The sequence below is a fragment of the Oncorhynchus nerka genome, linkage group LG21, assembly GCF_034236695.1.
Source record: "Oncorhynchus nerka isolate Pitt River linkage group LG21, Oner_Uvic_2.0, whole genome shotgun sequence".
Lineage (NCBI taxonomy): Eukaryota > Metazoa > Chordata > Actinopteri > Salmoniformes > Salmonidae > Oncorhynchus > Oncorhynchus nerka.
The window spans coordinates 22,169,353-22,196,605 of record NC_088416.1 but is presented as its reverse complement, the minus strand read 5'-3'; the positions used below and the strand labels follow the sequence as shown (position 1 = coordinate 22,196,605).

The following is a 27,253-nucleotide window of genomic DNA, read 5'->3' as shown; positions in this document are numbered from 1 at the left end:
TTCAAATATCACAATAATAGACCCTGCCTATGAAATAGGTCAGTGAGATTGTGAAACTTTCATTTGGCCATGACCACATTGCTCCTGATACTTTCTGTGTTAAAAGAAAGTAGGCATGTGACTGTGGGTACAATTAATGATTTGATTTGTGTCAGTGGGTATAGTTTTCAAGAGTTTCTGCGCCCTTGGCTGGACTCAGATTACGTACAGTTTTAAATCGCGCTGAGAGGGACTTCACATGGGTATTAATTACTGTAGAGCGCTCTCCTGGTGACGCAACTGAGAAACACAAAACTCATGATTTGCGGAAGAATTTTAAAAAAAACGGCACCTGCAATGGGAATTTGCGCTCCACCAATACACACCCCGACTTTTTCATATCAGCCAAGAGAGCCACAGACAGGAAAGTACAACGAGGACGGCATTGGAACTTGCATCATGTTGGGCAGGAGCAAGAAACCTCCTACTGCCGTGCACCGTGAACCCAAGGCAGTGGAATCCCAACCCAAGGCGTAGGACCCATTTAGGTAGCTGGGTAAGAGAATAGTGACTCTCATTGGTAAAAAAAAAAAATACAAATAGACCCCACCTATGAAATATATCAGTGAGATTGTTAAACTTTCTTTTGGCCATGACCACAATGCCCCTGATAGGCTGCAATGTTAAAAGAAAGGCTATAACCAGGCAGACTATATGGACATGTGACTGTGGGTACAAGTGGTTTGTGTCAGTGGGTATAGTTTAAGAGTTTCTGCGCCCTTAGCTGGACTCAGATTACGCACTGCTATTAAATCATGCTGGGAGGGACTTCACATGGAAAGGGAATTAATTAATGTAGCGCGCTATCCTGGTGACGCAACGGAGAAACACACAACTCAAGACTTGCGGAAGAGTTCAAAAACGGCACCTGCACTAGGAATTTGCGCTCCCCCAATACATACTTCTGACTTTTTAATATCAGTCAAGTGAGCCACAGACAGGAAAGTACAACGAAGACGGCATTGGAACTTGCATCATGTTGGGCAGGAGCAAGAAACCTCCTACTGCCGTGCACCATGAACCCAAGGCAGTGGAATCCCAAACCAAGGCTCAGGACCCACTTAGGAAACTGGGTAAGAGAATAGTGACACTTAGGTTAAAAACGATTCTTCTTCTGTCAAAACTACTTTCATTTGTTTCCTTGAATCTTGTTTAATTTTGCTACAACAGATATGAGCACGTAGTTCAGCTTTGCCTTTAAAAAAAGTTATATTTTACAACTGTTGATTTGTTTGACTAGTTATTACTATTATTTCCTGTGTATTTGTGTTTTGCTCTGGTCAATAAGGGGAAATAAATCAGTGCAAGATAAGGCTAATGACAGTTAGGCTATTGCGTTCCACATCAATTGGCGTCGGTGCTTATTTTTCCAAGTTATCAGGAGGCAATGAATGTATAAATATGGAAATGAAGACGACTTCTCATTGACAACTTATAATGCAAGGACGATAAATTGTGAGCAATATGCCTTGGCGTTGGCAGTAATCAGTTCTGCTAAACGAAATAAACTATTGCTTGAAATCCACTCATGCAATGGTCTTTGTAAACACACACACACACACACACACACTGTGTGAAAAGAGAGCTCAACTCAAGTGAAGAGTGTGTGGGTGCTGACAAGTGGTCATGTGTTTGTGTGGTGTCCAACAGCTCACTGACCCACTTGTGATTCAGGCTCTCCACCCCACTCCCACAGATCCTCACGTACCAATGAACATCTCTGACCCTGTGCCTAGCTCTCCCACCACCCTCTCACCATGCCCCCCCTTATTGATCAAAACCCCCTTAGCTCACGGTCACACCTCAACTAAAATAGAGAACTGCTGAGGATGGACAGAGCACCTGTCAAAGTCCATGTAAAGCCTGGATATCAGTCAATCTAGACGACAGAACCATGTCATACTAATTATGTGTGTATTTACATGTAACACGCAAGCTCAGTCTTCTTGTTTTGTGTATATACTGGCCATATATGAGGCCATATATGTGGTTATAGAAAATCTTGTCCAAACGGATGTAGCTAGATATTTAATTTAGCCAGTGTGCTAAAGTAGGAGGAATATCTGATTTCAAGAATAATGTTATGGATTTCTTTGCCACAAGCACAGACAGATCAATATATATTTTTTCAGATTCTTGTTCCATGGATCTGGTTCGTTAGTCCCAAACAAACACAAGCTGGGCATGAGAGGGATATAAATTGTAAACGTTTTGAAATTGTGTTGATGACTGATTCCCAAAACATTGAAATAAGATTGCATGTGCTTGCTAACCAAAACATGTGATAAAAAGTACCCTTTCGCCTCTTACAGCGCCAACAAGGGAAAGACATTTCAGCATCCATTTTGTGAAGTTTTTCTGGAGCTTGTGTCTGAGGTTGTAGGAACATTGTGTGTGCTTTCAAACAGATATAGCGCCATCCTTCTCTGCTTATTTCACCCTGTAAATCTTGTTCCTGTTTCAATCTAGTAACATCTGTGCCTACGAGCAATTATGATCTAACAACAATGTATAAACCTTAGAAATATACTTGACAGGTTTTTTTCAATACCATTCATTAAGACATCAAATTGAGACGGGTTCCACACGATAACCCTGTTTCAATTCAAACACACACTACCGTTCAAAAGTTTGGGGTCACTTAGAAATGTCCTTGTTTTTGAAAGAAAAGCACTTTTTTTTTGTCCATTAAAATAACATCAAATTGATCAGAAATACAGTGTATACATTGTTAATGTTGTAAATGACTATTGTAGCTGAAAACAGCTGATATTTTATGGAATATCTACATAGGCGTACAGAGGCCCATTATCAGCAACCATCACTCCTGTGTTCCAATGGCACGTTGTGTTAGCTAATCCAAGTTTATTATTTTAAAATTCTGATTGATCATTAGAAAATCCTTTTGCAATTATGTTAGCACAGCTGAAAACTGTTTTCCTGATTAAAGAACCAATAAAACGGGCCTTCTTTAGACTAGTTGAGTATCTGGAACATCAGCATTTGTGGGTTGGTTTACAGGCTCAAAATGTCCAGAAACAAATAACTTTCTTCTGAAACTCGTCAGTCTATTCTTGTTCTGAGAAATGAAGGCTATTCCATGCGAGAAATTGCCAAGAAACTGAAGATCTCGTACAATGCTGTGTACTACTCCCTTCACAGAACAACGCAAACTGGCTCTAACCAGAATAGAAAGAGGAGTGGGAGGCCCCGGTGCACAACTGAGCAAGAGGACAAGTACATTAGAGTGTCTAGTTTGAGAAACAGACGCCTCACAAGTCCTCAACTGGCAGCTTCATTAAATAGTACGCAAAAAACACCAGTCTCAACGTCAACAGTGAAGAGGCGACTCCGGGATGCTAGCCTTCTAGGCAGAGTTCCTCTGTCCAGTATCTGTGTTATTTTGCCCATCTTAATCTTTTATTTTTATTAGCCAGTCTGAGATATGGCTTTATCTTTGCAACTCTGCCTAGAAGGCCAGCATCCTGGAGGCTGATAATGGGCCTCTGTACGCCTATGTAGATATTCCATAAAAAATCTGCCATTTCCAGCTACAATAGTCATTTACAACATTAACAATGTCTACACTGTATTTCTGATTAATTTGATGTTATTTTAATGGACAGAAAATGTGCTTTTCTTTCCAAAACAAGTACATTTCTAAGTGACCCCAAACTTTTGAACGATAGTGTATGTCAGACTTGGTTCTATGACCTCTTCTTGTTTTGAAAGGCTCTGAGATTAGCACTCTGACCTGTGCTATCACCTAATGTGACTGCACTAACCTGAAACACTTTTTAATTTGCTATTTTGCATCCTGGTGGGAATTTACCTTTGCCATTGAATATTTGTGGGATGCCTAATCCTAACACTAACTCCATAAATTCTCCATGAATGAGGTCCTGATAGTCATGACAGACCAAACTAACAGTATCAGATGGTTGTGTCTGTAACTGGCTGGAATGCAGGAGGTCAGGCTGCTGGCCTTGCAGCTCTAGGATTTCACGACCTCTCACCAGCTGTTTTGGCACATCAAATCGTGGAGAACCTAAGTCACATCAAAGGAGAACTTGCATTTAAAAACAATACGCTTTTTATTACAATGTCTCTGACATTATGGATATTTCCCCATTTTACTCTATAAGGGAAACAAAACTACCCTGAGTTATGCACCATTTATTAACTTCACCCTCTTTTGCCAGCATGTGAAATAGCATTCAGTAGTAGTATGGAATCTTTAGGGGAGGGTGATTTGTTTAGGGTATGTGTGAAGACACGTTTTTCAAAAGGCGGAGAAGAAGAGTATGTTGACAAAGTAATGTTTCCATAGACCTAGTTCCCAGTGGCCGTGCGTTTTTTCAAATGTTAGGGGTCAAAGGTTTTCTCCAAATGTCATGAACCCAGCAGATGCATACTATCTGGCTGCAGAGAGACTGCAATATCAGCAACACATGTATTAACACACATCACAGTTTGATATATTTGAGTTAGTACATAGCCTATATCTTTGTCTTTTTATTGTTGGACATAAAATACTGTAAAAAGACCGGCGAATCAGCGCCAAGTGATCTTGATTTTGGAAATCTGTTCCAAAGTATTTTCACGCATAATATTGAGATACTGTATAAGTGATTGTATACAAATGTAAACAAGGTTTAAAGTGATTATGTTTTAGTAATCTGTTTGGGCTTCTTGTGGTCAATTTGCAGTAAATGATTTGTTATTATGTTCCAGCCCCCTGACCATCCGCTCAAGAAAAAATTGTCTCGCAGCTGAATCGAGTCGACGCTCCATAAGCCTATATGATCATATGAGGATTTAATGAGCTGTTTGGGTGACATCATATGACATGACCTGCTTTTTGATAAGCAATTTACTGCACCCGCAATAACACCTGGTAAATATGTGTATGCGACCAATAAAAATGGATTTGATTAGGATCAATGCTGTCTTGCGTGGTCTGTGGCATTTTCCCTTAGTTCAGAGTTAAACGTAACTCACTTTATGTGGTATAACTATGAGGTAAAACGTCAATGTCAATTAAAGATCATTTTACAGTGGGGAAGTTACAATTTATGGTTGTGTATTGAGGATTTGATTTGCTGTAGTAGAATGAAAAGTTTCTTTCCAAAACACTATATCCACCAATTTTTCACATTTTGTGTTTTTTCCATCAGAAATGATTGCTTATAGGTACCTTCGTGTGTGTGTGTGTGCAAAACAGATCTTAGATTTTTAATTCATCAATTTTAGATATGTATGAATATTTTTTTTTTTTTTTTGCCAAACACTATATTTGTTGTTTAGCTGGAATGGAATGTTTGTATATGTGATATATATATACCGTGCCTTCGGAAAGTATTCAGACCCCTTGACCTTTTCCACATTTTGTTATGTTACAGCCTTATTTTTTTGTTGTTGACATTTTTGCAAATGTATTAAAAATAAAGAACAAGAATACCTTATTTACGTAAGTATTCAGACCCTTTGAAATGAGACTCAAAATTGAGCTCAGGTGCATCCTGTTTCCGTTGATCATCCTTAAGACGTTTCTACAACTTGATTGGGCGTCCACCTGTGGTAAATTCAATTAATTGGACATGATTTTGAACTATTTGGCCTGAATGCCAAGCGTCACGTCTGGAGGAAACCTGGCACCATCCCTATGGTGAAGCATGGTGGTGGCAGCATCATGCTGTGGGGATGTTTTTCAGCGGCAGGGACTGGGAGACTAGTCAGGATCGAGGCAAAGATGAACGGAGCAAAGTACAGAAAGATTATTGATGAAATCCTGCTCCAGACCACTCAGGGCCTCAGAGTGGGGCAAAGGTTCACCTTCCAACAGGACAACAACCCTAAGCGCACAGCCAAGACAATGCAAGATAGGCTTCAGTACAAGTCTCTGAATGTCCTTGAGGGGCCCAGCCAGAGCCCGAACTTGAACCCAATCGATCATCTCTGGGGAAAGCTAAAAATAGCTGTGCAGCAACGCTACCCATCCAACCTGACAGAGCTTGAGAGGATCTGCAAAGAAGAATGGAAGAAACACCCCAAATACAGGTGTGCCAAGCTTGTAGCATCTTGATGCCGTATTCACTGCCAAAGGTGCTTCAACAGAGTAAAGGTTCTGAATACTTATGTAAATGTGATATTTCAGTTTTTTATTTTGATAACGTTTATTTAGAATAAGGCTGTAATGTAACAAAATGTGGAAAAAGTCAAGGGGTCTGAATACATTCCAAATGCTCTATATTTCAAACAAATACATGTCTGTCATTGAACAATCCCATGCCATGATTAGATAGTGAAAAAAACATTTAATTTCTTTAAACATCAAAACCTAATTTGTCAACATTTCTGAAAATGGATATATGACGGTTTATTAGTGTGATCTGAGAAAATCTGTGCCTTAATGTCAACCGTCTCTGTCTAGCAGCTCCGTTCTTTGATGTGCCCTTCTCTCCTTATCAGGGTTCAACGTTTTCCTTGGCTTCTGTCCCAGTCTGTGTCTGAGAGCATTGATTTGATTTGAGTTCAACACTGCTGTTTCGACCTCAGTTGGCTCATTTCTTACCTAGAATCAATACAACACGTCACCTAGGTTTACAGCAGATCCCATGGGGTCCAGTACTTAGTTCCACAGACAGACATGGAGAACGAGAAAGATGATGTCTGAGACTGGGCTTGTGATTCTCCTGCATCAAATGTACTACATTTTGGACTTATGTTTATCACAAATGAACGATCCCATGTTATAATTGGTTCTCTGTTTTACCCAGAGACAACTGGCTGTGTCTCAGGGGTATTGGGTCTAACAATGCCCAGAAATCTCCCTATCTATTCTCTCTGTATCTTCGCCCTCGTACTTATTTCCGAGTCTCACTCCTCCATATCCCAACCTTTTTATGTTGTACTTCGTTCCTTCTGTTTCCCCCATCACTCCTTCTGCTGTTGTAATTATATATTTCCTTCTTTCGCTCTCCCTCTGTTCAGAACCCCCATCTTGTTGTGTGTTTGGTTTCACATGCCTTTTTTTTATCGTTGCTAGCCAGCCAGGTTGTTATGCTTGCCCAATTTGCTGGCCCAAAGTACATGTCAACAAAATTCTCCTCGGCGTGCCGTAGGAGCTGTGACGAACAGAGTACCCAGCTCATGGGCCTCCAAAGCCCCCTCTTTCTCCCCTCACACTTTCTCCCCTTCATTACAGCAGTGTTACTGTATGGACAGGTCTCTCTTAGCATATAACATGTCTGTAATGCTGTTGTCAAGGTGAGGAGTGCTTGATACTAAAACTCTCGGCTCGGTTGGCAGTGGGGGTATCCAGCATCCCTGAACATTTGCATATGTACCCATGTGCCCAGATTTTTTATACGTATTCCTGGATGGGGAGGTATGGGGACGGGACAGAGAGAAAAAACCATAGGGTTGAGGTCAGTGAGGTGACAACAGTAGGTCCAGGAATAATAATTTTACGGCCTCAAAAAGGGTTGGGGTTGGCGGTGTGAGGATGGGCAGAGCGAGAACACAGGTCAGTTAGGACAGCTTAGCATGGTCACTGACCCGCTGTTAATAGGGTCCTTGTGCTCAGTGCTCAGCCTGTGGGAATTCCTGGCATGTGGTAACAGCTTGGTGACGGACTGTGTCAAAAACACGGTTGTTGTGGTGGAGGCTTGGGGTTGGGGAGGAGGATGGTTCTCTTTGTGTTTGACCAACGGCTGGAGAGAGAGCGAGAGAGAGAGAGACATGGCTGGGCTCAGTTTGCTTCCCCTCTTGTCTACTTAGGGGGAGAGGAATAGGGGGGAGGGGAGTGGGTGAGAGCACTGACCTGCTCATGGTGTACTGTCTCTCATAGCCCGCGTCTGTGACCCAAATGCCACCCTATTCCCTATAGTGCACTACTTTTGGTACTACTATGGGCCCTGGACAAAAGTAGTGCACTTTATCGTTAATAGAGGCCAGCTCTGGAAGCCTGTGAAGAGCTCAGTCAGAGACTGGCATAGCATTGGCAGTATAAACAACTCTGAAAGGGATTTTAGCTGATTCAAGAGAAGTAATAGATGAGGGCATCCATGGAAACAGTTTTTGAAATCAATCTTTGAGGGTATACTTGAGAGACTTAGAGAAGAGAGGGGGAAAGGGAGGGAGTTTTTCTTTCAGAGCATTCCTTTTGAAATCCTCTTTTGTAGTTGAATACACAGTTGAACAGTATACGAGGTCCCATTCACCTACTGCAGAGAACCAAAGAGGCATCCAACTGTCCAACGGGAGAAACAGAGAAAATACAGTAGTAGTGTCTGAATGCAGTTCCAAGTACGCAATACCGTGTACACTTACAACGTGACGGTGCACGTCTTGTTACAGCTCTGCCTATATGTCCTCTCCATTTTCCATAGCTGTCTGTTTTACTCTGCTCTTAACATAGATGATAAAGCTGCTCAACATTTCTGATGTTGGTGGTTGGTTTTTCTCTAAAAGGTCCCCTGTGACATGCACGTCCGGGATAGCAGGCTGTATCTGTGAATCGCATTAGTATTAAATAACCATTAGCAGAGAGAGGTTTCCCTGCCTAGATGAGCTGCTGCAACTCCAGACTGACTGACGAGCTAGTTATTTGTGACAATCTGTTTCTGCAGCTCTGTAAAAGCCCTCATTTTCCTTGAAATCCCCCTTTCCAGTTCTCCGTTGGACTGCCTCTGGCCTGTGAGGGAGATTAATCTTTGGAATACTGGCATTTGTTCCAAATCCTAGCATTCTACTTCTTCCTTTTGTTGTGCAGAGTTCCAAAGTCTGGCTTAGACCGCATGCTGCAACGGACCATGGAAAATCAACAACGAGTTCTAACTCACAAAAGTTTGTCTCTTCTCAAGTCAGTAGATTCTGTGGTGACTTCCTGCTTCAGTAGCCTGAATGTCAACCCTGTTTCAGTGTTGCTCCTTTCAGCGGTTTGTATATAAAACAAAGTTTAGGCCCTAATTATGAGATCATGGCCTGTGTGTGTGTGTGTTAGGGCGGCGGTGCTTCCAAAGGAAGATGACTGCTGTATGTAGAAAGGTGAGTGAGTCATCCCTGGAACGCCCACTGGTGCCAAGCCCTAAAACACACAATACAACCACAGTAGAGATCTTGAAATGGGTTGTGCTTGACTGGTTTGTTAGCGTACCTTTTAATTTCCCCCAATAATAGCTCATAACCCTCCGTTTTCATCCTGACATGCTATTGAGTGTTTGAGTCCCTATACTATGAAATAAGCGTCGCAGTCATGTTACCGCAATAGCATGACGAGGGAAGGCCAAGAAGGAACACGGCTCATAGAATTCTACTGACATTTACGACAGGAGAGCAGACAGACTGAACTCTCAATGAACTACCAGTGGAGCTTGGTGTGGATGGTCTAACATTGAATTCGACTAGAGTGAATGAAATAAGAACTTGGTGGGTGTGTTCAACAATGACACAGTGTCAGTGACATACTATATTACATCATACCGGAAAATTCAGTGATACTGCACGTGACCTAAATGTGTGTACCAGTGTATTTGACTCTGTGTTTTGTGTGTGTGTGTGTTTCCAGGGGTGCTGGATGATGAGGATGTCCGTGCGATGATGCACGGTTCCAACATGGTGAAGGTACGCTCCCAGAAGTGGCAGAAGAGCCGCAGCCTGCGTCTGCTGGAGGACGGGGTCACCGTGTGGTGTGAGTCCACCAAGAGCTCCCGCAAGGCCAAGGCACAACAGACCTGTGAGTATACAATGGGTGATGGAGGGGTGGAGGGAGGGGCCAGGGGTGGAGGGAGGGGCCAGAGGAGGGGGGGGTAGAGGAGAGGAAGGGGGAGGTATGGGGAAGGAGGAAAGAAAAGAGAGGGATGGAAGAGGAGAAAAGAATAGGTATTGGGGTGGGGGAGAGAAAAGGGAGGCGTGGGTGAGGAGAAAAGGAGGCATAAGGGAAGAGAATGAGAAAGGATAAGGGTGTGGATTAAGGGAGTGTAGAGGGTAGGTGTAGATTGAGAAGAAGGCTAGGGAGTGAGCAGAAAAGAAGAGAGGAGTGGGGCAGGGGAGTGGTCACGAGAGGGGGATGTTTCATATTTTTGATTTTTAGGATCTGAGGCTTTTGCAATAGTTGGAAAGGAAACTAAACCGATATCAGATTAGGAAAAGTAGCCTTGAATGAAGGGAAGGCTATATACAAGAACATAATCATGTATAAACAAACGAACAGGACTTCCACAACCACACTCCCTTGTTGTAGTCTATTCAACCCTCCTCTTAGACCTGATTCAGTAGACTAATTTAGCCTGCTCTTTGTCCTAAGCCGTTTAGGCTTTTCATGTTGGCCAACAATAATGCCGTCTTGTCTACATTTCCGTTTAATTAATTAAAGGGATATTATGCTGTGAGCCAGGACTTAAGTCAGATGCTATAACCTGTGTAATTGTATGATACAGGTAACTGTTGGAATGGAAACACTTGAGTAAATGAGGGATACAAGGTATATTGAAAGCAGTTAACATCCCATCATGCTTAGGGTCATGTGTAAAATGCTCAGTATGCCATTATTTTGCCTAACATGTCCCCGTAGGATGACAATACCCCCATCTACAGGAAACGAGGTTTGATGAGCGTGCAAACGTTGTAAACCATATGCCATGGCCGCCTCAGACACCACATCTCAACCCAATTGGACACTAATGGGAGATTCTGGAGCGGCGCCTGAGACAGAGTATCCATCAACAAAACATCAACTGATGGAATTTCTCTTTTGAAGAATTGTGTTGTTATCCCTCCAATAGAGTTCCAGACACTTGTAGAATCCATGCCAATGTGCATTGAAGCTGTTCTGGCTCGTGGTGGACCAACGCCCTATTAAGACATTTTATGTTGGTGTTTCCTTTATTTTTGGCAGTGTCACCTGTAGTAATGCATCCATATAGTACACACAGAAACTCCAAACATGCTGAAGGTTCACATTGGCCACTGTTACAAAGAGGTATAAAAGCTGCATTAGAAACAGTGTACATGGACTTGTTATCCGTTAGCCTCAAGATATTGGCTTACCTCAGCTAGCTAATCTTTTGCAGGCAATGGGCCAATCAGAAAGGGAAGCAGGCACTTTATATTAGCACTCTAATGATTACAATCCCCTTAAAGAAAAAGAGAGAAAATGTTGACAGTAATCCTAGATGTTTTGGCCCATTAAACTGTGGGAAAGCTATTTCTAATCATGAACTTTTGACCGCTTCCCCTTTCTCACACACACACACACACACACACACACACACACATATACAGTTTTGTATTGCTATCCTTCTGGAGACCAAATAATTGATTTCCTTCCAAAATCCTATTTTCCCTAAACCCTAAATCTAACCTTAACCTAACCATACCCCTAACCTTAACCTTATGCTAAACCCTAAACCTAACCGTAAACCCCTAACCTGATTCTAACCCTAATTGTAAACCTAACCTCTAAGCCTAAAATAGCAAAAAAAATTATAATGGGGACCTGCAAAATGTCAAATGTTCCTTGATTTACTATTCTTGTGAGGACTTCTGGTACCCACAATGATAGTTAAACAAAAAAATACACACATTTGTTTTACTATCCTTGTGGGGAACAAACAATTTATTCCCTTTCAAAGTCCTATTTTCCTGGACCCCTAACCCCTAAACCTAAACATAACCCTAACTCCTAAACCTAACCCATAACCCTAATTCTAACCCTAATTTTAACCCTTAACCTAACCCCTAAGCCTAAAATAGCCTTTGACCTTGTGGGGACCGGCAAAATGTCCCCAATTGTGCTAACTTCCTTGTTTTGATATCCTTGTGAGTTATGGTCCCCACAGTAAAGTAAAGCCAAAAACACACATACAAAGTTCAATGGTTTAAATAGGGGGATAGGTGGGCAGCCGGTGAAGCACTTAGAGTCCTCAGGCTTCCTAAACCAATAGTAAATCCCAGTATAGTTTAATAGGTCTACACCTACAGGGTTTGCCTCTCTTGAAGTATCTCTCCGGTAAATGAGAGGCCATGGCTCTGGCTCCTCCATGTTCCATAGGACAAATATAGGGCTCCTTGGCCCTGACCATAGGGATCTGATGGCACAGGCTAATTATTGTTGTTGGCGTGTGTGTGTGTGTGTGTGTGTGTGTGTGTGCACGCTGGTGTCAGATTATAGACCTACCAAATGGGTAAACCTCTTTATGACTGCCAATTGCAGGGTTTGGCCGTGACGTAATAACCACTACTGTCTTTGCGATTGTCATATAAAGAGTTTAAACATGTCTCTGACACATATCATTTTATGAATTAGTGCTGGCGGTCCTTTGAGCTTTGGAGTTGCCTGAGTCAATCAGATTTTTTTTTTCTTCATTTTTCGAGTCGCACTGTACAAACATATTATACTAGTGACCTAGATAACACACATGCAAACACACCCACCTACACACAGAGTGGAAACATCACAGACAAGTTTATGTCCACTCAATTCCAAAGTCCAGTTAACGAGTACAATGTTTAAGAGGTGTTTTGTGGCGGGTTGTGAATGTCAAGGTCAAGCGAGTACATTCATCACGTCGACTCAGACAGCATAGACTCAGACAGCATAGACTCAGACAGCATAGACTCAGACAACACTTCCTTAATACCTTCCAACACCCACTAGTCTGAGTCTGATAGCACTTCTGCTAACCTAACACACCCTGGGCTGGGAGGCAAGCTGAGGGGAAACGGTTAAGAATGGGATAATGCCGATGGGAGGTTGTAATTGCATGACCTCCATGTAACGCTCTCTTTCTCTCTACCTTCATCTCTCTCTCTTTCTTTTTTTCTATCGCTCTTTTGCTCTCTCTTTCTCCTCTTTCACTTGTTGCACAATCCACCCCCACTATGACACTTCAGCAAGGACTATTCCTCGGTCATGGAATTCAGATTAGGTCCCAGGACTCTCCTATCGCTGTCCCTCAGGGACCCAGGAAGCACCCGCTGCTGTGGGGAATGGATACGGCCAGAGCCATGTTTTTAGAGAGTTGGGCCAATGCGGTTTCTTATTTATGATGCATTTACATGACTCTTCAACATTCTATGTCAGCCATGTTAGCTCCCCATTAGCATTGCATGGTGAACATGTAACCAATAACTGAATGTCTGGAATTAGAGCAATATTCAACATGTTAAAAGTTGGCCCAACTCTCTAAATATACAATATATTCAGGAAGTATTCAGATCCCTTGACTTTTTCCACATTTTGCTACGTTACAGCAATGGATTTAAAAAGAAAATCTCAGCAATCTACACACAACGCCCCATAATGACAAAGCGAAAACAGGTTTTGAGAAATTTTAGCAAATGTATTAAAAATGTAAAACGGAAATACCTTATTTACATAAGTATTCAGACCCTTTTCTATGAGACTCGAAATTGAACTCAGGTGCATCCTGTTTCCACGGAGCATCCTTGAGATGTTTCTACAACTTGATTGGATTCCACCTGTGGTAAATTCAAATGATTGGAAATAAAGGAGAGCCGCACGCTTAAGGAGCTCCGATGCAAAAATGTAATATCCAACGTTTCGACAGCCAATCTGTCTTCATCAGGGTGTAATCACAAACACTGTGGGGTGACTCGTTTATATAGTGTCAAAAGACACACAGGTGTCTGTAATCATGGCCAAGAGTGGCCTAATGTCATTGGTTAATTCTCAAATATTAAAATGGCATACAAAGAACAGCATACAAAAAACAAATGGATAGCATATGATCATAAATTCATTTTAGACTACACAAACAATTACAATTACAATGGCAAAGTCACAATAATCACAAGAATGGCTTCAGATCAAAGTCTACGTTGAGACCGAAAGGAGCAAGGGTCTTTAAGTTAAAGATCCAGGCAGCTTCTCGTTTTAACAATAAATTATCAAGGTCACCCCCTTTCCTAGGGAGGGTGACATGTTCGATGCCAATGTAATGCAGAGACGAAATCGAGTGGCCTGCCTCCAAAAAGTGGGCCGCAACTGGGTACGTCAAGTTTTTACACCTAATGGTGCTACGATGCTCTGAAACGCGTACTTTTAATTCGCGCTTTGTTTTACCCACATCATTTTTACTACAAGGACAAGTTCTAAGATAAATAACTGCCTTAGTGGAGCACATAATAACCCATTTGATTGGGATCGATTTCCCTGTTTGTGGGTGTTTGAAGGATCTACATTTATAAGTGTCATTGCTTTGAGTAGCGGGTAGTTAGAACGCAAGAATGCGTCTTTTTGCGACACTGACCTTGAAAACGGTAATGCTTTGAATTTTCACAATGGCAATATTAATCTGATCATTCTTGTAGCCCCTCTCCTTGAACTTTCTTTGCGTCTCAGCCATATTTCTATCGAAATCTGATTTCTGAGTTTTTTTGCACATTCTTTTGATTCGACAGAATTGGCTGTAGGGCAAACTATTTTTTCAAGGGAAGTGGGTGACAACTGTCAGACCTCAACAAACTGTTATGATCAGTAGGTTTCCTGTAAAACCTGCTCTTTACAGGAAACCTACTGATTGTGACTTTGCCAATGTAATTGTTTGTAAGCTTGTGTAGTCTAAAATGAATTTATGATCGTATACTATCCATTTGTTATTTTGTATTTTCAAGTTTTCTACTCCGCTAGCCAGCACCTCGCCTAAATAGGTGAGCTTTTCTTTTTCTTCTAAATTCAATTGATTGGACATGATTTGGAAAGGCACACACCTGTCTATATAAGGTCCCATGGTTGACAGTGCATGTCGGAGCAAAAACCAAGCCATGAGGTCGAATGAATTGTCCATACAGCTCTGAGACAGGATTGTGTCGAGGCACAGATCTGGGGAAGGGTACCAAAAATTGTCTGCAGCATTGAAGGTCCCCAAGAACACAGTGGGCTCCATCAATCTTAAACTGAAGAAGTTTGGAACCACCAAGACTCTTCATAGAGCTGGCCACCCGTCCAAACTGAGCAATCAGGGGAGAAGGGCCTTGATCGGGGAGGTGACCAAGAACCTGATGGTCACTCTGACAGAGCTCCAGAGTTCCTCTGTGGAGATGGGAGACACTTCCAGAAGGACATCCATCTCTGCAGCGCTCCACCAATCAGGCCTATAGTACCCAGACGGAAGCCACTCCTGTAAAAGGCACAAGACAGCCCGCTTGGAGTTTGCCAAAGGGCACCTAAAGACTCTCAGACCATGAGAAACAAAATTCTCTGGTCTGATGAAACCAAGATTGAACTCTTTGGCCTGAATGCCAAGTGTCACGTCTGGAGGAAACCTGGCACCATCCCTACGGTAAAGCATGGTGGTGGCAGCATCATGCTGTGGATGTGTTTTTCAGTGGCAGGGACTGGGAGACTAGTCAGGATCGAGGCAAAGATGAACGGAGCAAAGTACAGAGAGATCCTTGATAAAAACCTGCTCCAGAGTACCATTGGAGGATGTGTTTAGGGTTAGGGGTTCTCTCTTTTCTGGAGAGACCTGAAAATAGCTGTGCAGCAACTTTCCCCATCCAACCTGACAGAGCTTGAGAGGATCTGCAGAGAAGAATGGGAGAAACACCCCAAATACAGGTGTACCAAGCTTGCAGCATTTAATACCTAAGAAGACTCGAAGCTGTAATCACTGCCAATGGTGATTCAACAAAGTACTGAGTAAAGTGTCTGAATACTTATGTAAATGTGCTATTTTCAACATTTGTAAAGATTTATTAAAACCTTATTATTGTGTGTAGTATTTAATCAATGTTATAATAAGGCTGTAACCTAACAAAATGTGGAAAAAGTCAAGTGGTCTGAATACTTTCCAAATGCGCTGTATGTCTCTGGATCAAGCCTCACCCTACAGCAGGGTGAGAGGCCAGGTGGTTGGTGTGGGAGGTCAGGGGTTGTGATGTCGTCTTCCCCCAACCGGGCCACAGTTAGAGCAGAACAACGACAAAGGCAGGCTGACCACTTCATCAGACAGCTACTGTTAATTAACACAAAAGCGGCTGCGTCGAAGGACATATGCATGCTCATTAACACACACATGCATGCAGACACACACACACACACACGCATGCATGCATGCATGCAGACACACACACACACACACACGCTGACTACAGGTGGTCTCAAGGGCCTTTGGGGTCTGGCACCTGCAGCTCAGCATGATCCCCTCTGTTCAGATGGGCTTTAGAGAATATGCACCGCACTTAACACTTTGGCTGTGCCAGTCTCCCACACACACACACACACACACACACACACACTTCCCCCTACTCTCCGCATTGAAATGTCACCCTTGTCATGGAGCGATGGGCAGGAATGTGTCAGCGATTTTGAGGAGGTGGAGAGGTGAGGGCTGTTCAGCAGAAAGAGGCCATGTCAGAAGAGACAGTTGTCTAGGGGCTGATCCCAGTGTAGAAAGGGACTGCTATATGTACTTAAATAACCAACTGACTGATTTGAAAGCTACTCCACAAACCCAACCACAATTCCAGCTATTCAATTAATGAAGGGATATGGGGTTTGTCTTTGTGGTGGAGCTAGTCTTATGTTTGAAACCTTCACCAGGCTCTATTCTGGATGTGTTGCAGGGAGGGTAATGGGGTAGTAGGCTGGTGTTGTGTTGCTGGGCAGAGGGTCAGCCATCACGTGTAAAGGCCCCCCGACAGGTTTTTACCACATGTTACTGTTATAAATAAGAGCTGAAATACATGCTAATCTCTCTAGAAGTCAACGAGAGCTGAAATACATGCTAATCTCTCTAGAAGTCAATGAGACGGTGTTCTTCTTTCTTCTCTTATCTCTTTACACACACACAAACACGTCATGGCATTGGGCCAAAGGTCCTGCCAACACTTCAGTGTCAGTTTGACGGTTGTGCCCTGAGTGTCGTGGCGTTGCTGGTTAAATTTGGACCTTGTCATAAAGACGAATGTAGGCCTGAGTCGTAAACATATTCTGCTGACGCAGGTCTGTGTCTGTACAAGTCGTATTATTTAAGAGCCAAATCAGGACCCCAGCACCGAGATGCCATGTCACACTGCTACGTGGGTGTTACCACACTCCCCCTAAAGTTCACGACCTTTCAGCCCCCGAGCCTCCCTTCAAGTTCCACTTGTTTTGGTGCCCGTTTGTATTCGGCTTATTCCTACAACCAGATTGATACAATTACTCTCTCTGTTTCTCCCACCGTCTCCTCTCCCACCTTCCCTCCCCCACCTCTCTCTGTGCCAGTCTCGGTCACAGAGGTGGAGTGTGTGCGTGAGGGCTGCCAGTCTGAGGCTCTGCGGAGACTATCCGGGTCGGTACCAGAGAATCAGTGCTTCACGGTGGTGTTCAGAGGAGCCAGGAAGAGTTTGGACCTCCTCTGCCCCTGTGAGGAGGAGGCGAGGCACTGGGTCCGAGGGATACGCACGCTGAAGGAGCGTGTGGCCAACATGACCCAGAAGGAGAAACTGGACCAATATCCTTTACCCCCCCCCCGTGGGCCTTTGTTGCGCTGTGCCAGGCTGCCAGCCTTCGACCCAAAGTAAATATAGAGCAGGCTGGGCAGTCAGGATCGCTATGGTGACTGACTCTGAACATAACACTGTCACATGCACCATCCGCATCCACAGCATACCTAAGATGTGCAGCAATGGCCCAGCAAAAAACAGCGTCTAAATATAGTCTGACTATCCTGTCAAACATGATCCCTGGTATAGCCGCTGGGTCGTTTGCGACACAGGTGCACGACAGACACACTTGTGTTAAACGCAAAGCCAGATCTTGTCCAGGCTAGTGCCGTGGCTTGTAATTGGGTAAGATTTGAGGTGCGGTTTTACACTGGCATGTCCCAGCAGTGTTTGCAGTAGATTGATCAAGACCATCCTTGCAAAAGCTCTTATTGTTGTGTGTGTGTGTCCTGGAAGAGGGAGGTGTCATATAGTCTGCTCTCTCTACGTCAGCCCTGTGTTCTATTCCATTAGAGGCCATGGAGGAGGCTTTAAGTGTTTTGACTTCAGATGGATGTTGACACAACAGGACATTGTGTATCTACAGCCAACACACATCTGAATCATAGGCTGGGGTGTATATTCCATTTCAATTCCTGGTAGTTGAATGAGACACTTATCCTCCTCTGAACGGTTGGTTACACAATTGATTCCTGGATTGCTGTGAATTAAGAAATGATGCACTTGACCCTTACCCATAGTTGGATGTGGGCTGTAATGTGCTTACATACCGTATGCATGTGCATCAGCCCTGCCTGTATGTATAGATGTGTTTTGTGTCTATACATACTGTATATACCATAGATTGTACTTTTAAGTATGTGTTTTAGGGTTAGAGGTTCGGAATTCTCCCCTGGTTGCTCTCCTTAACCCCCCCACACCTGGATCCGTGGCTACCTGAGACGGGCTGATGAGAACGACGATGGGAAGATGAGTTACGACGAGGTCAAACGCTTGCTGCAGATGATCAACATAGACCTGAATGAACAGTACGCGCGCTCGCTATTCAAGGTGAGCACACACTGTATGTGTGTGTGTGTGTGTGTGTGTGCAGCATTCAGTATGCTTGTACGTTAATGTGTACACACCTTGACTGCATGGGTGTGCGTATGTGCCTGAGCGAGATGTTGTTGTTGTTGGTTGAAGGCCATTGTTTACTCAGTATGCTGTGGAGTAGATTGGGGCTGCGTTTCGCTCTCACCCTGGAGTCTGTGTTCAATTACCAACCCAGTGGCAAGCCAACTAGCAGGTCCCTCGCTCTCTTTCTCACACTCACTCACTCACTCACTCACTCACTCACTCACTCACTCACTCACTCACTCACTCACTCACTCATTCTCTCTCTCTCCTGCCCTCTTCTCTCTGCTGCTGTCTTTCTCTCTCCCCAGACGGTCTCGTCCTTCCCCGTCCTCCCCCTCTCTATCAGGCAGCCAATCATTTCTCCATCGTTGAGGATTACTGCTAGCTAAGTCTCTCAGCTCCCCTCTCCCTTAATGTCCAGTTGTTTTCCTGCTCCTCCCTTCGCCATGTGATTCCTTCTCCAACCCTGCCCATCCATCTCCTCAGAGACTGAATATCAAACCAACTGCATTGCAGTAATGTGTGGAGTGTATGTTTGTCGATAGGGTATGAATTATGGGAGTGGACGGGGTTGCTGGCCACTCCCATAGCAAATCAGTGCGCGCCCATAGATTTGATAATATGAACATGGCTCACCTATGAGAATTGAAGATATTAACTTTGATCCAGCCCTCTGTTTTTAGGGAAGCGCTTTGAAAATGTGTGGAGGGGTTGTGTATGTGTGTTTTAATCAGAACAACCCTAACGAATGTCTCTCTGTCTGTTCGTTCGCCCATTTGTCTCTTTGTCCCTCCCTCTCCTCTGTCGGTCTGTCTGTCCCCCCTCCTCCTCTATCCGTCCTTCTGTCCCTCTCCTCCGTCCCTCTCTCAGAAAGCTGACCGGTCGTGCGACGGCCGTCTGGACCACGTAGAGATCGAGGAGTTCTGCAGGGAGCTGATGAGGCGGCCGGAGCTGGACGCTGTGTACAGACACTACTCTGGTAACGGCTGTGTTCTGTCCACCGCTGAGCTGAGAGACTTCCTGGGAGACCAGGGGGAGGACGCGTCACTGATCCACGCTCAGAGCCTCATCCGCACCTACGAGCTCAACGACTGGGGTAGGCCCGAAGAAACACTTGAACAAAATTTGAGCCTTGGATTTTTATGACCTTACGTTTGACATTTCAGTCATTTACAGTAGTGAGTGCATACATTTTCATAAAACATTTTCATACTGCATTCCTTACATTTACTGTGCTTATATTTATCTGAATGTTTTATGTTTCTATATTTGACATATTTAATTGCCGCAAATTCAGGGCCCGTTCCTCCCTTGACTTTATTTTCACACAATCGTACGGGCATGTCGATACCTGTCTATTCCTGTTCATAAAAGGTTGGATGGTTTGATGTGCCCCTCCTCCCTGCAGCCCAGAACAACCAGTTCATGACCCAGAATGGTTTCACCATGTACATGTTGTCCCAGGAGAACGATGTGTTTAACCCCGACCACGCCAGGGTGCACCAGGACATGACCAGACCTTTGGCCCACTACTTCATCTCATCCTCACACAACACCTACCTCACCAAGGACCAGGTCACCAGCGCCAGCAGCGCCGAGCCATACATCAGGTAATAAAATACGCACGTGCGCACACACAAACACACACATGCGCATTAGACGCACACACACAAACACACATGCACATGTACATATGCATGCACACAGGCATACACACACACACACACACACTAAGAATATGTACTGTGTGAACCAGAGCTCTGAACCAGGGCTGTCGTTGTGTGGAGCTGGATTGTTGGGACGGGGACAAAGGAGAGCCTGTCATCTACCATGGACACACCCTTACTTCTAAGGTGCCCTTCAAAGAGGTAATCGAGACCATCGCCCAGTATGCCTTCAAGGTGAGTAAACATTTCCTTTTAAATTACAACAAAGAAAATACCCCCCAAAAAGTGAGCACACCTGACCTGTGAGACCCTCTTAGTGGGTTGTGGGGATGATGGACACATGGTTGTGTGATTTATAGGGAGGCCAAATGTTTCACCTTAACCATCATTCCCTATATGTCTTCCATATGTGACTGTTTATGGAAAGCAAAGTATTCCTCATCAAAACAAAATAGATTTAACAAGTAAATAGCAGCAGGCCAGTGGGAAGAAAACAAATCTAGACAGTTGACTTTCTGCCAACGTTCAGTTCAAGCTACAGTCATAGTCTTGGCTCCGAGTCTAATAAGACTAGACTGTTGTCCAACAGCTTCTTGGCCTCAGTGTAGTCCAGAATAAACCCTGGCTTATTACCTAATGAGCTTATGGTTTCTCTTACATTTTAATGAGTGGCCTCTTATGAACCAACCCTTGTGTTTTCCCATAGGCCTCCCCGTACCCCCTGATCCTGTCCCTTGAGAACCACTGTACAGTGGAGCAGCAGACGGTCATGGCCAGACACCTGCGCACCATTCTGGGCAAGAGGCTGCTCACCAAGCCCCTCAACGACCAGACTCTGAAGGACCTGCCCTCTCCTGAGGTACGACACACACCCCTGTCCCGAGCTCTCTACTCACCCCCTGTCCCCAGCTCTCTAGGACACACCCCTGTCCCCAGCCCTACTCACCCCCTGTCCTCAGCTCTCTAGTCCCCAGCTCTCTCTACTCACCCCTGTCCCCAGCCCCTCTGTCCCAGCAGCCCCAGCTCTCTAGGACACTCACCCCTGTCCCCAGCTCTCTAGGACACACACCCCTGTCTCCAGCTCTCTAGGACACACACCCCTGTCCCCAGCTCTCTACTCACTCCTGTCCCCAGCTCTCTAGGACACACACCCCTGTCCCAAGTCCCCAGTCCCCAGCTCTCTACTCACCCCCTGACCCCAGCTCTCTACTCACCCCCTGTCCCCAGCTCTCTACTCACCCCCTGACCCCAGCTCACTACTCAGCCCTGACCCCAGCTCTCTACTCACCCCCTGTCCCCAGCTCTCTTACTCACCCCCTGTCCCCAGCTCTCTACTCACCCCCTGACCCCAGCTCACTACTCACCCCTGACCCCAGCTCTCTACTCGCCCCTGACCCCAGCTCTCTACTCTCCCCTGTCCCCAGCTCTCTACTCACTCCCTGTCCCCAGCTCTCTACTCACCCCCTGTCCCCAGCTCTCTACTCACCCCTGACCCCAGCTCTCTACTCACCCCTGACCCCAGCTCTCTACTCACCCCTGACCCCAGCTCTCTACTCGCCCCTGACCCCAGCTCTCTACTCACCCCTGACCCCAGCCCCTGACCCCAGCTCTCTACTCACCCCTGTCCCCAGCTCTCTACTCACCCCTGTCCCCAGCTCTCTAGGACACACATCCCTGACCCCAGCTCTCTACTCACCCCCTGTCCCCAGCTCTCTACTCACCCCCTGTCCCCAGCCCTAGGACACACATCCCTGACCCCAGCTCCCCCCCCTGTCCCCAGCTCTACTCACCCCCTGTCCCCAGCTCTCTAGGACACACATCCCTGACCCCTTCTCCCTAAGAAACCCGTTGTCCTTTTCTACTCTCTCTCCCACCCCGCGCATGTTTATGGAACGATTGTGGAATACTAACAGGAATATTAACATATGTTTTGAAGCATCTTTGTCTTGTCTCTGCAGGAGCTTAGGGGTCGAATCCTGGTGAAGGGGAAGAAGGATGTTCATCACCTGAACCAGCTGGGGAAGACCAGCAGCTTTGATACCAGCTCGGACGACGAGGCATCAAGCAACAACAAAAAGGACAAAAAGGACCCTGCCAAGGTGCTACATCTTTATCTTCCATGTGACTGAGACGGCACTGCAAGTCTACAGAAATTGATCAGGAACACGCTGTATATCAAGCATTTCTCTTGTGCATTCTGTGTTGCTGGCTCAGGCGGTCTCATCTAAGCTGAGCCCAGAGCTGTCTGAACTGGTGGTGTACTGTCGAAGTGTCCCCTTCCGCGGGTTCCAACACTCTGCCCAGAAACCACCCGATGAGATGTCATCCTTCAATGAGAATGACGCCCTCAAACACATCAAGGACACAGGCAAGGCGTTTAGGAAGACATAACTCGAACCGAACAGTTTTCTGTGAATCAGTTCCTGTTGAGATCCTACAATGACTCTGTAGAGAGAGTCCTTGTATACACACACGGGTGCATTTGTGCATCACGTTGTCGTGCATATTTGTGTGTGTCTGTCTTTTTATTTGCTTTTGAGTTATTGTAATGGGTCTCTTACCCTGTCCTCTCATCACCTTCCAGGAAAGCTGTTTGTCAGACATAACAGCAGGCAGCTGAGCCGGATCTACCCCTCCGGGCAACGCCTCCAATCCTCCAACTACGACCCCCAGGATATGTGGAACGGCGGCTGCTCAATGGGTCAGCACTCTGGGTTGGAGGGGGGTTGGAGGTGGGGGGGTGGGATGGAGGAGGGATATGGTGGCTCATATGGTGGCTCATTTATTTAACATTATCTAGCCTGGAAGTCCCTGGGGATAGAAAGTTATTTTACGTTGGGCCTCCTCTGAGAGCATTGCAAATGTTTGGTATGAGCCTCCTATTCCTCACTCCACTTGTCATAATAACTAACCTCACACTCTGCTGCCTGGTAAAGTGGGTTCTGTTGTTCCAATGTTGTGGTTGTTGTCTCTTTTCACACCCCTGTCTGTCCTCTCTCTCACTCTCTCTCTCTCTCTCTCACTCTCTCTCACTCTCTCTCCCACTCTCTCTCACTCTCTCTCCCTCTCTCTCACTCTCTCTCTCCCTATCTCTCTCTCTCTCCCTCTCTCTCTCTCTGCAGTGGCTCTGAATTTCCAGACTCCAGGGGAGCAGATGGATCTGAACCAGGGCCGTTTCCTGCCTAACAGCCGCTGCGGATACATCCTCAAGCCCAGCTTCCTGTGCAGCCCCAGCTCCAACTTCAACCCAGAGATCACAGGAGGCGGGCCAGGACACATCCCCACACAGCTCACTATACGGGTGAGAAACCTTCTGGGAGTCAGATTCTGTTGAGGTGGTTTATATGTGGTAACTGCCTTGTTGGAATAGTAGTGCATATTTTAGTTAGCAGTGGTATGGAAACAGACCAAGGTAGTAAACTACTTCACCTTATTAGTCATTTTGTAAAATCATGTAAAATCATTTGAATAATTGTCATATTAGAATTTTATATACAAAGGCACAAAAAGTAATTGGTGTGATTTTGTGTTCAGATAATATCAGCACAGCAGCTCCCTAAGATCAACACAGACAAGCCCAACTCCATTGTGGACCCACAGGTGTTGGTGGAAATTCACGGGGTGGCCATTGATAAATCCCGAGACAAAACACACCGAATCGACAACAATGGTTAACCTTCCACTCATCTATTGCACATCTGTTATACTCCCATTCAAGAAATGGATCACGAGGGTTGTATACACCATTGAGTTCACATATGAACCATATTAGAAATATAATTAGAAGAACATAATAGTACTAGGAACATTTTACGTTTTACCATGAATCAGCATAAGTATTCCAGGGCGCCTGTGTGACTCCCACCACACACGGCACTATTCCACACAGACGGTTGATCAGGAACATTATTCCGCACTCCTATGTTTATCTTTACCATAAAGATAATAAAACATGACAGATACCCCGGCTACTCCATCATCTTTGCTCAGTGCAGGTATTGTGAGTACCAGAAAATTATACTTCTCGTGTAGAGGCCATTTTCCCGGTCTGTGGAGTACTTTCAGGCTGTGAATGGTGGTGGATGGCAGTGTCTGACAGCTCTCCTATGCCCCCTGCAGGTTTTAACCCACGCTGGGACAGCACTTTGAGCTTCCAGCTGCAGGTCCCTGAGCTGGCCCTGGTACGCTTTGTAGTGGAAGACCATGACCACAAAGCCAAGAACGACTTTGTGGGCCAGTACACCTTGCCCTTCACCAGCCTCCGTACAGGTACTAGGTTACTGTCACTGTATTTTAGGGGTGTTTGTGTAGCTATTGTGTCTGTGAGGTGACACTGACCCCAGTGAGTCTATTTTTCTAGGTTACCGCCATGTCCACTTGCTGAAGGCAGATGGCTCCAGCCTCTCTCCTTCGACCCTTTTCATCCATGTCAAGGTGTCCCGTAAGGGGGTCCCCATCAAGACTGTGTCTGAGCGCATGCTCTTGGCTAAGAGCGAGGGCAAAGCATGACCCCTATCTACCTGAACTAGTGCCACACTTTTCTAATAAGCCCCATGCTTATCTCATCTTGGGGGGGGGGGGGGTCTCCCTAATTGATGTGAAAAGGACAAGCTGCTGCCTGCCTATGTCCTAGTACTCATCTCATACACCCAATTTAGAATTGGCAGGACATATAAGGCTCCCTGGCTACAGAGAGGAAGACATCAGTCCTCCTCAGTCAAACCTGGATGGGAGTCTTGCCTGTTGACGAATAGTGTTGGCTGGGAGAGAGACTCTCTGGCATGTTGCTGTTGTGAGTATTCTGTACTCTGTAAACAATGCATTCAGTGTTTCCATAGGGACATGACTTTGACTCTGGACCTGTTTTACACCAGAACTCTACCTGGCAGCCGTCTGCCTACTATGAAGTCAATATAGTTTGTTTTTTCTCACTCAAAGCCAGGTTTGTGTCCTGGAGTCCCTGGAGCAGATCATGAAGACGTTTCTCAACATTTTTTACATATTTAAAGTTAAGAAATATGTAACTTTTTTGCTACTTTTAGCTGATATGTGGTGAGCGTTCGGGCACAAAAATGGTCACCGTGCATCACCCAAGTGGATGCCGTATATTGATGGTGGATCAGGTGAGTTTCCCCCTACTCCGAAAAGCACTATATAAATCCAATCAATTATTATAACTTTTTTTTACTATTACAGAATATTATAGAAGCGTTTTATCAGGGCAAGACTTGTAGTTGAGCTCCTTTTCCCAGGACAACAATAGTGTTATATGACTACATTTCATCGGTAAATGAAGTCTAGTTGTTGTGGTATTGGTCTGTCACGCCTGGCATGACACAGTCCAAAATACTGAATTAATGCCTAATCTTAGTGACAGAATGAATACATTTCAACACTTAATGTTTTTGTAATGTGTTTGCAACAAATTCTGTTTGTTGCAATTGATGAAACACACTTCTTTCAGTGTGCAATTTCTGATAGGAGTTTTTAGATTATATTTTACTTTGTTGTAAAATGTTATATTCTAATGTAGTTACAGTATTCTAATCTTAATTATCTCAGTAAAATGAATTCATTTGCATACTGTATGTACTTTCTCTGACACTACCTTCCTTTAGCTAAATTAAAACAGCATCAAAGTCACAGAGGGTCAAACCAAGACAAATGCAATTGACCATGATTATGTTGCATACATAAAATTGAAGTATAAGCTTTCATGAATTTCCAAGGTCAGTTTTCATTACGAAGCAGTAATCCACAATGCACTAGGATAATGTATTGTCACTAGACTTTGTTATTTGTGTTCTTTCCTCTGGTCCTCTCAATTTAAATTCAAAGTCACTTTAATTTTGAAAAACGGCAAATGGTTTTGACAGTTTAAAAATACTGCATTTGCCTTATTTCAATGGAAAGAGCTGTTTAGTATTCTTTCTTATAGTTGCTAAGACCTGTTTACCTTAATGTCTCTTCAATTATTTACTTTGTTGTGACATATCTGTGGGCATCAGATTCATATGGGTCAGTGTTAAATCCAGCCACCAAATCAGAAAGGTCTCCCAGTCCATTTAACAACAAAAAGTACTTACATCCAAACTTTGAAGATGGTGTATCTTTATAGTACTATAGAAACAAATAATTCCCCTGAGCTTCAGTATAGTAAGTGACATTAGCACAGTATTTATTTGGCTGTTTGCTTCCTTCATCTCACAAACTGGTTTGTATTATACTGAATGAGAAGAGAGCAATATTATTTTAACACTAAGTGTGAAAACCTAGAGAAGCATGTTCAGTTTTTATAAAAACTATTTTAACCCCATTGTGCCCTTCTGTTTCAATTTCGGCATACTATTTCAATGTTTTTGTGCTTGAATGGTGCCTGTGTGAGAAAACTGATTTATTTTTGAGGGAAGTGAAGTAGGAGATGGTATGCACAGCATACTGACACACAACACACAGAGCCTCCTTCTGCCATATAAATGAGTCATATACACTACCGTTCCTAAGTTTGGGGTCACATAGAAATGTCCTTGTTTTTGAAAGAAAAACACTTTTTTTGTCCATTAAAATAACATAAATGTGATCAGAAATACAGTGTAGACATTGTTAATGTTGTAAATGACTATTGTAGCTTGAAACGGCTGATTTTTTATGTAAAATCTACATACAGAGGCCCATTATCAGCAACCATCACTGAAGATCACATACAACGCAGTGTACTACTCCCTTCACAGAACAGCGCAAACTGGCTCTAACCAGAATAGAAAGAGGAGTGGGAGGCCCTGGGGCACAACTGCGCAAGAGGACAAGTACATTAGAGTGTCTAGTTTGAGAAACAGACACCTCACAGATGCTGGCCTTCTAGGCAGAGTTCCTCTGTCCAGTGTGTGTTCTTTTGCCCATCTGAATCTTTTTTTTTTTTTGCCAGTCTGAGATATGGCTTTTTCTTTGCAACTCTGCCTAGAAGGCCAGCA

General features: G+C 44.4%; 1 protein-coding gene across 2 annotated transcripts; it reads left to right on the top strand.

Moving 5' to 3' along the window:
- Nucleotides 1-396: 396 nt before the first annotated feature.
- On the top strand, nucleotides 397-26,598 carry LOC115104086 (1-phosphatidylinositol 4,5-bisphosphate phosphodiesterase delta-3-A-like). Of its 2 annotated transcripts, none has more exons than XM_029625282.2 (15): nucleotides 397-1,112; nucleotides 9,611-9,778; nucleotides 17,276-17,504; nucleotides 18,417-18,546; nucleotides 19,486-19,711; nucleotides 20,024-20,225; nucleotides 20,372-20,516; nucleotides 20,989-21,141; nucleotides 22,241-22,381; nucleotides 22,497-22,650; nucleotides 22,867-22,983; nucleotides 23,405-23,583; nucleotides 23,817-23,952; nucleotides 24,402-24,551; nucleotides 24,643-26,598. In XM_029625282.2, exons 1-15 carry the CDS (start codon nucleotides 1,016-1,018, stop codon nucleotides 24,789-24,791), a joined length of 2,376 nt encoding a protein of 791 aa, XP_029481142.1. In that variant the 5' UTR covers nucleotides 397-1,015; the 3' UTR covers nucleotides 24,792-26,598. The 2 variants fall into 2 exon arrangements, with proteins under 2 accessions (XP_029481142.1, XP_064862514.1); XM_065006442.1 differs by lacking the exon at nucleotides 397-1,112 and adding an exon at nucleotides 9,274-9,471.
- The last annotated feature ends 655 nt before the right edge of the window (nucleotides 26,599-27,253 follow it).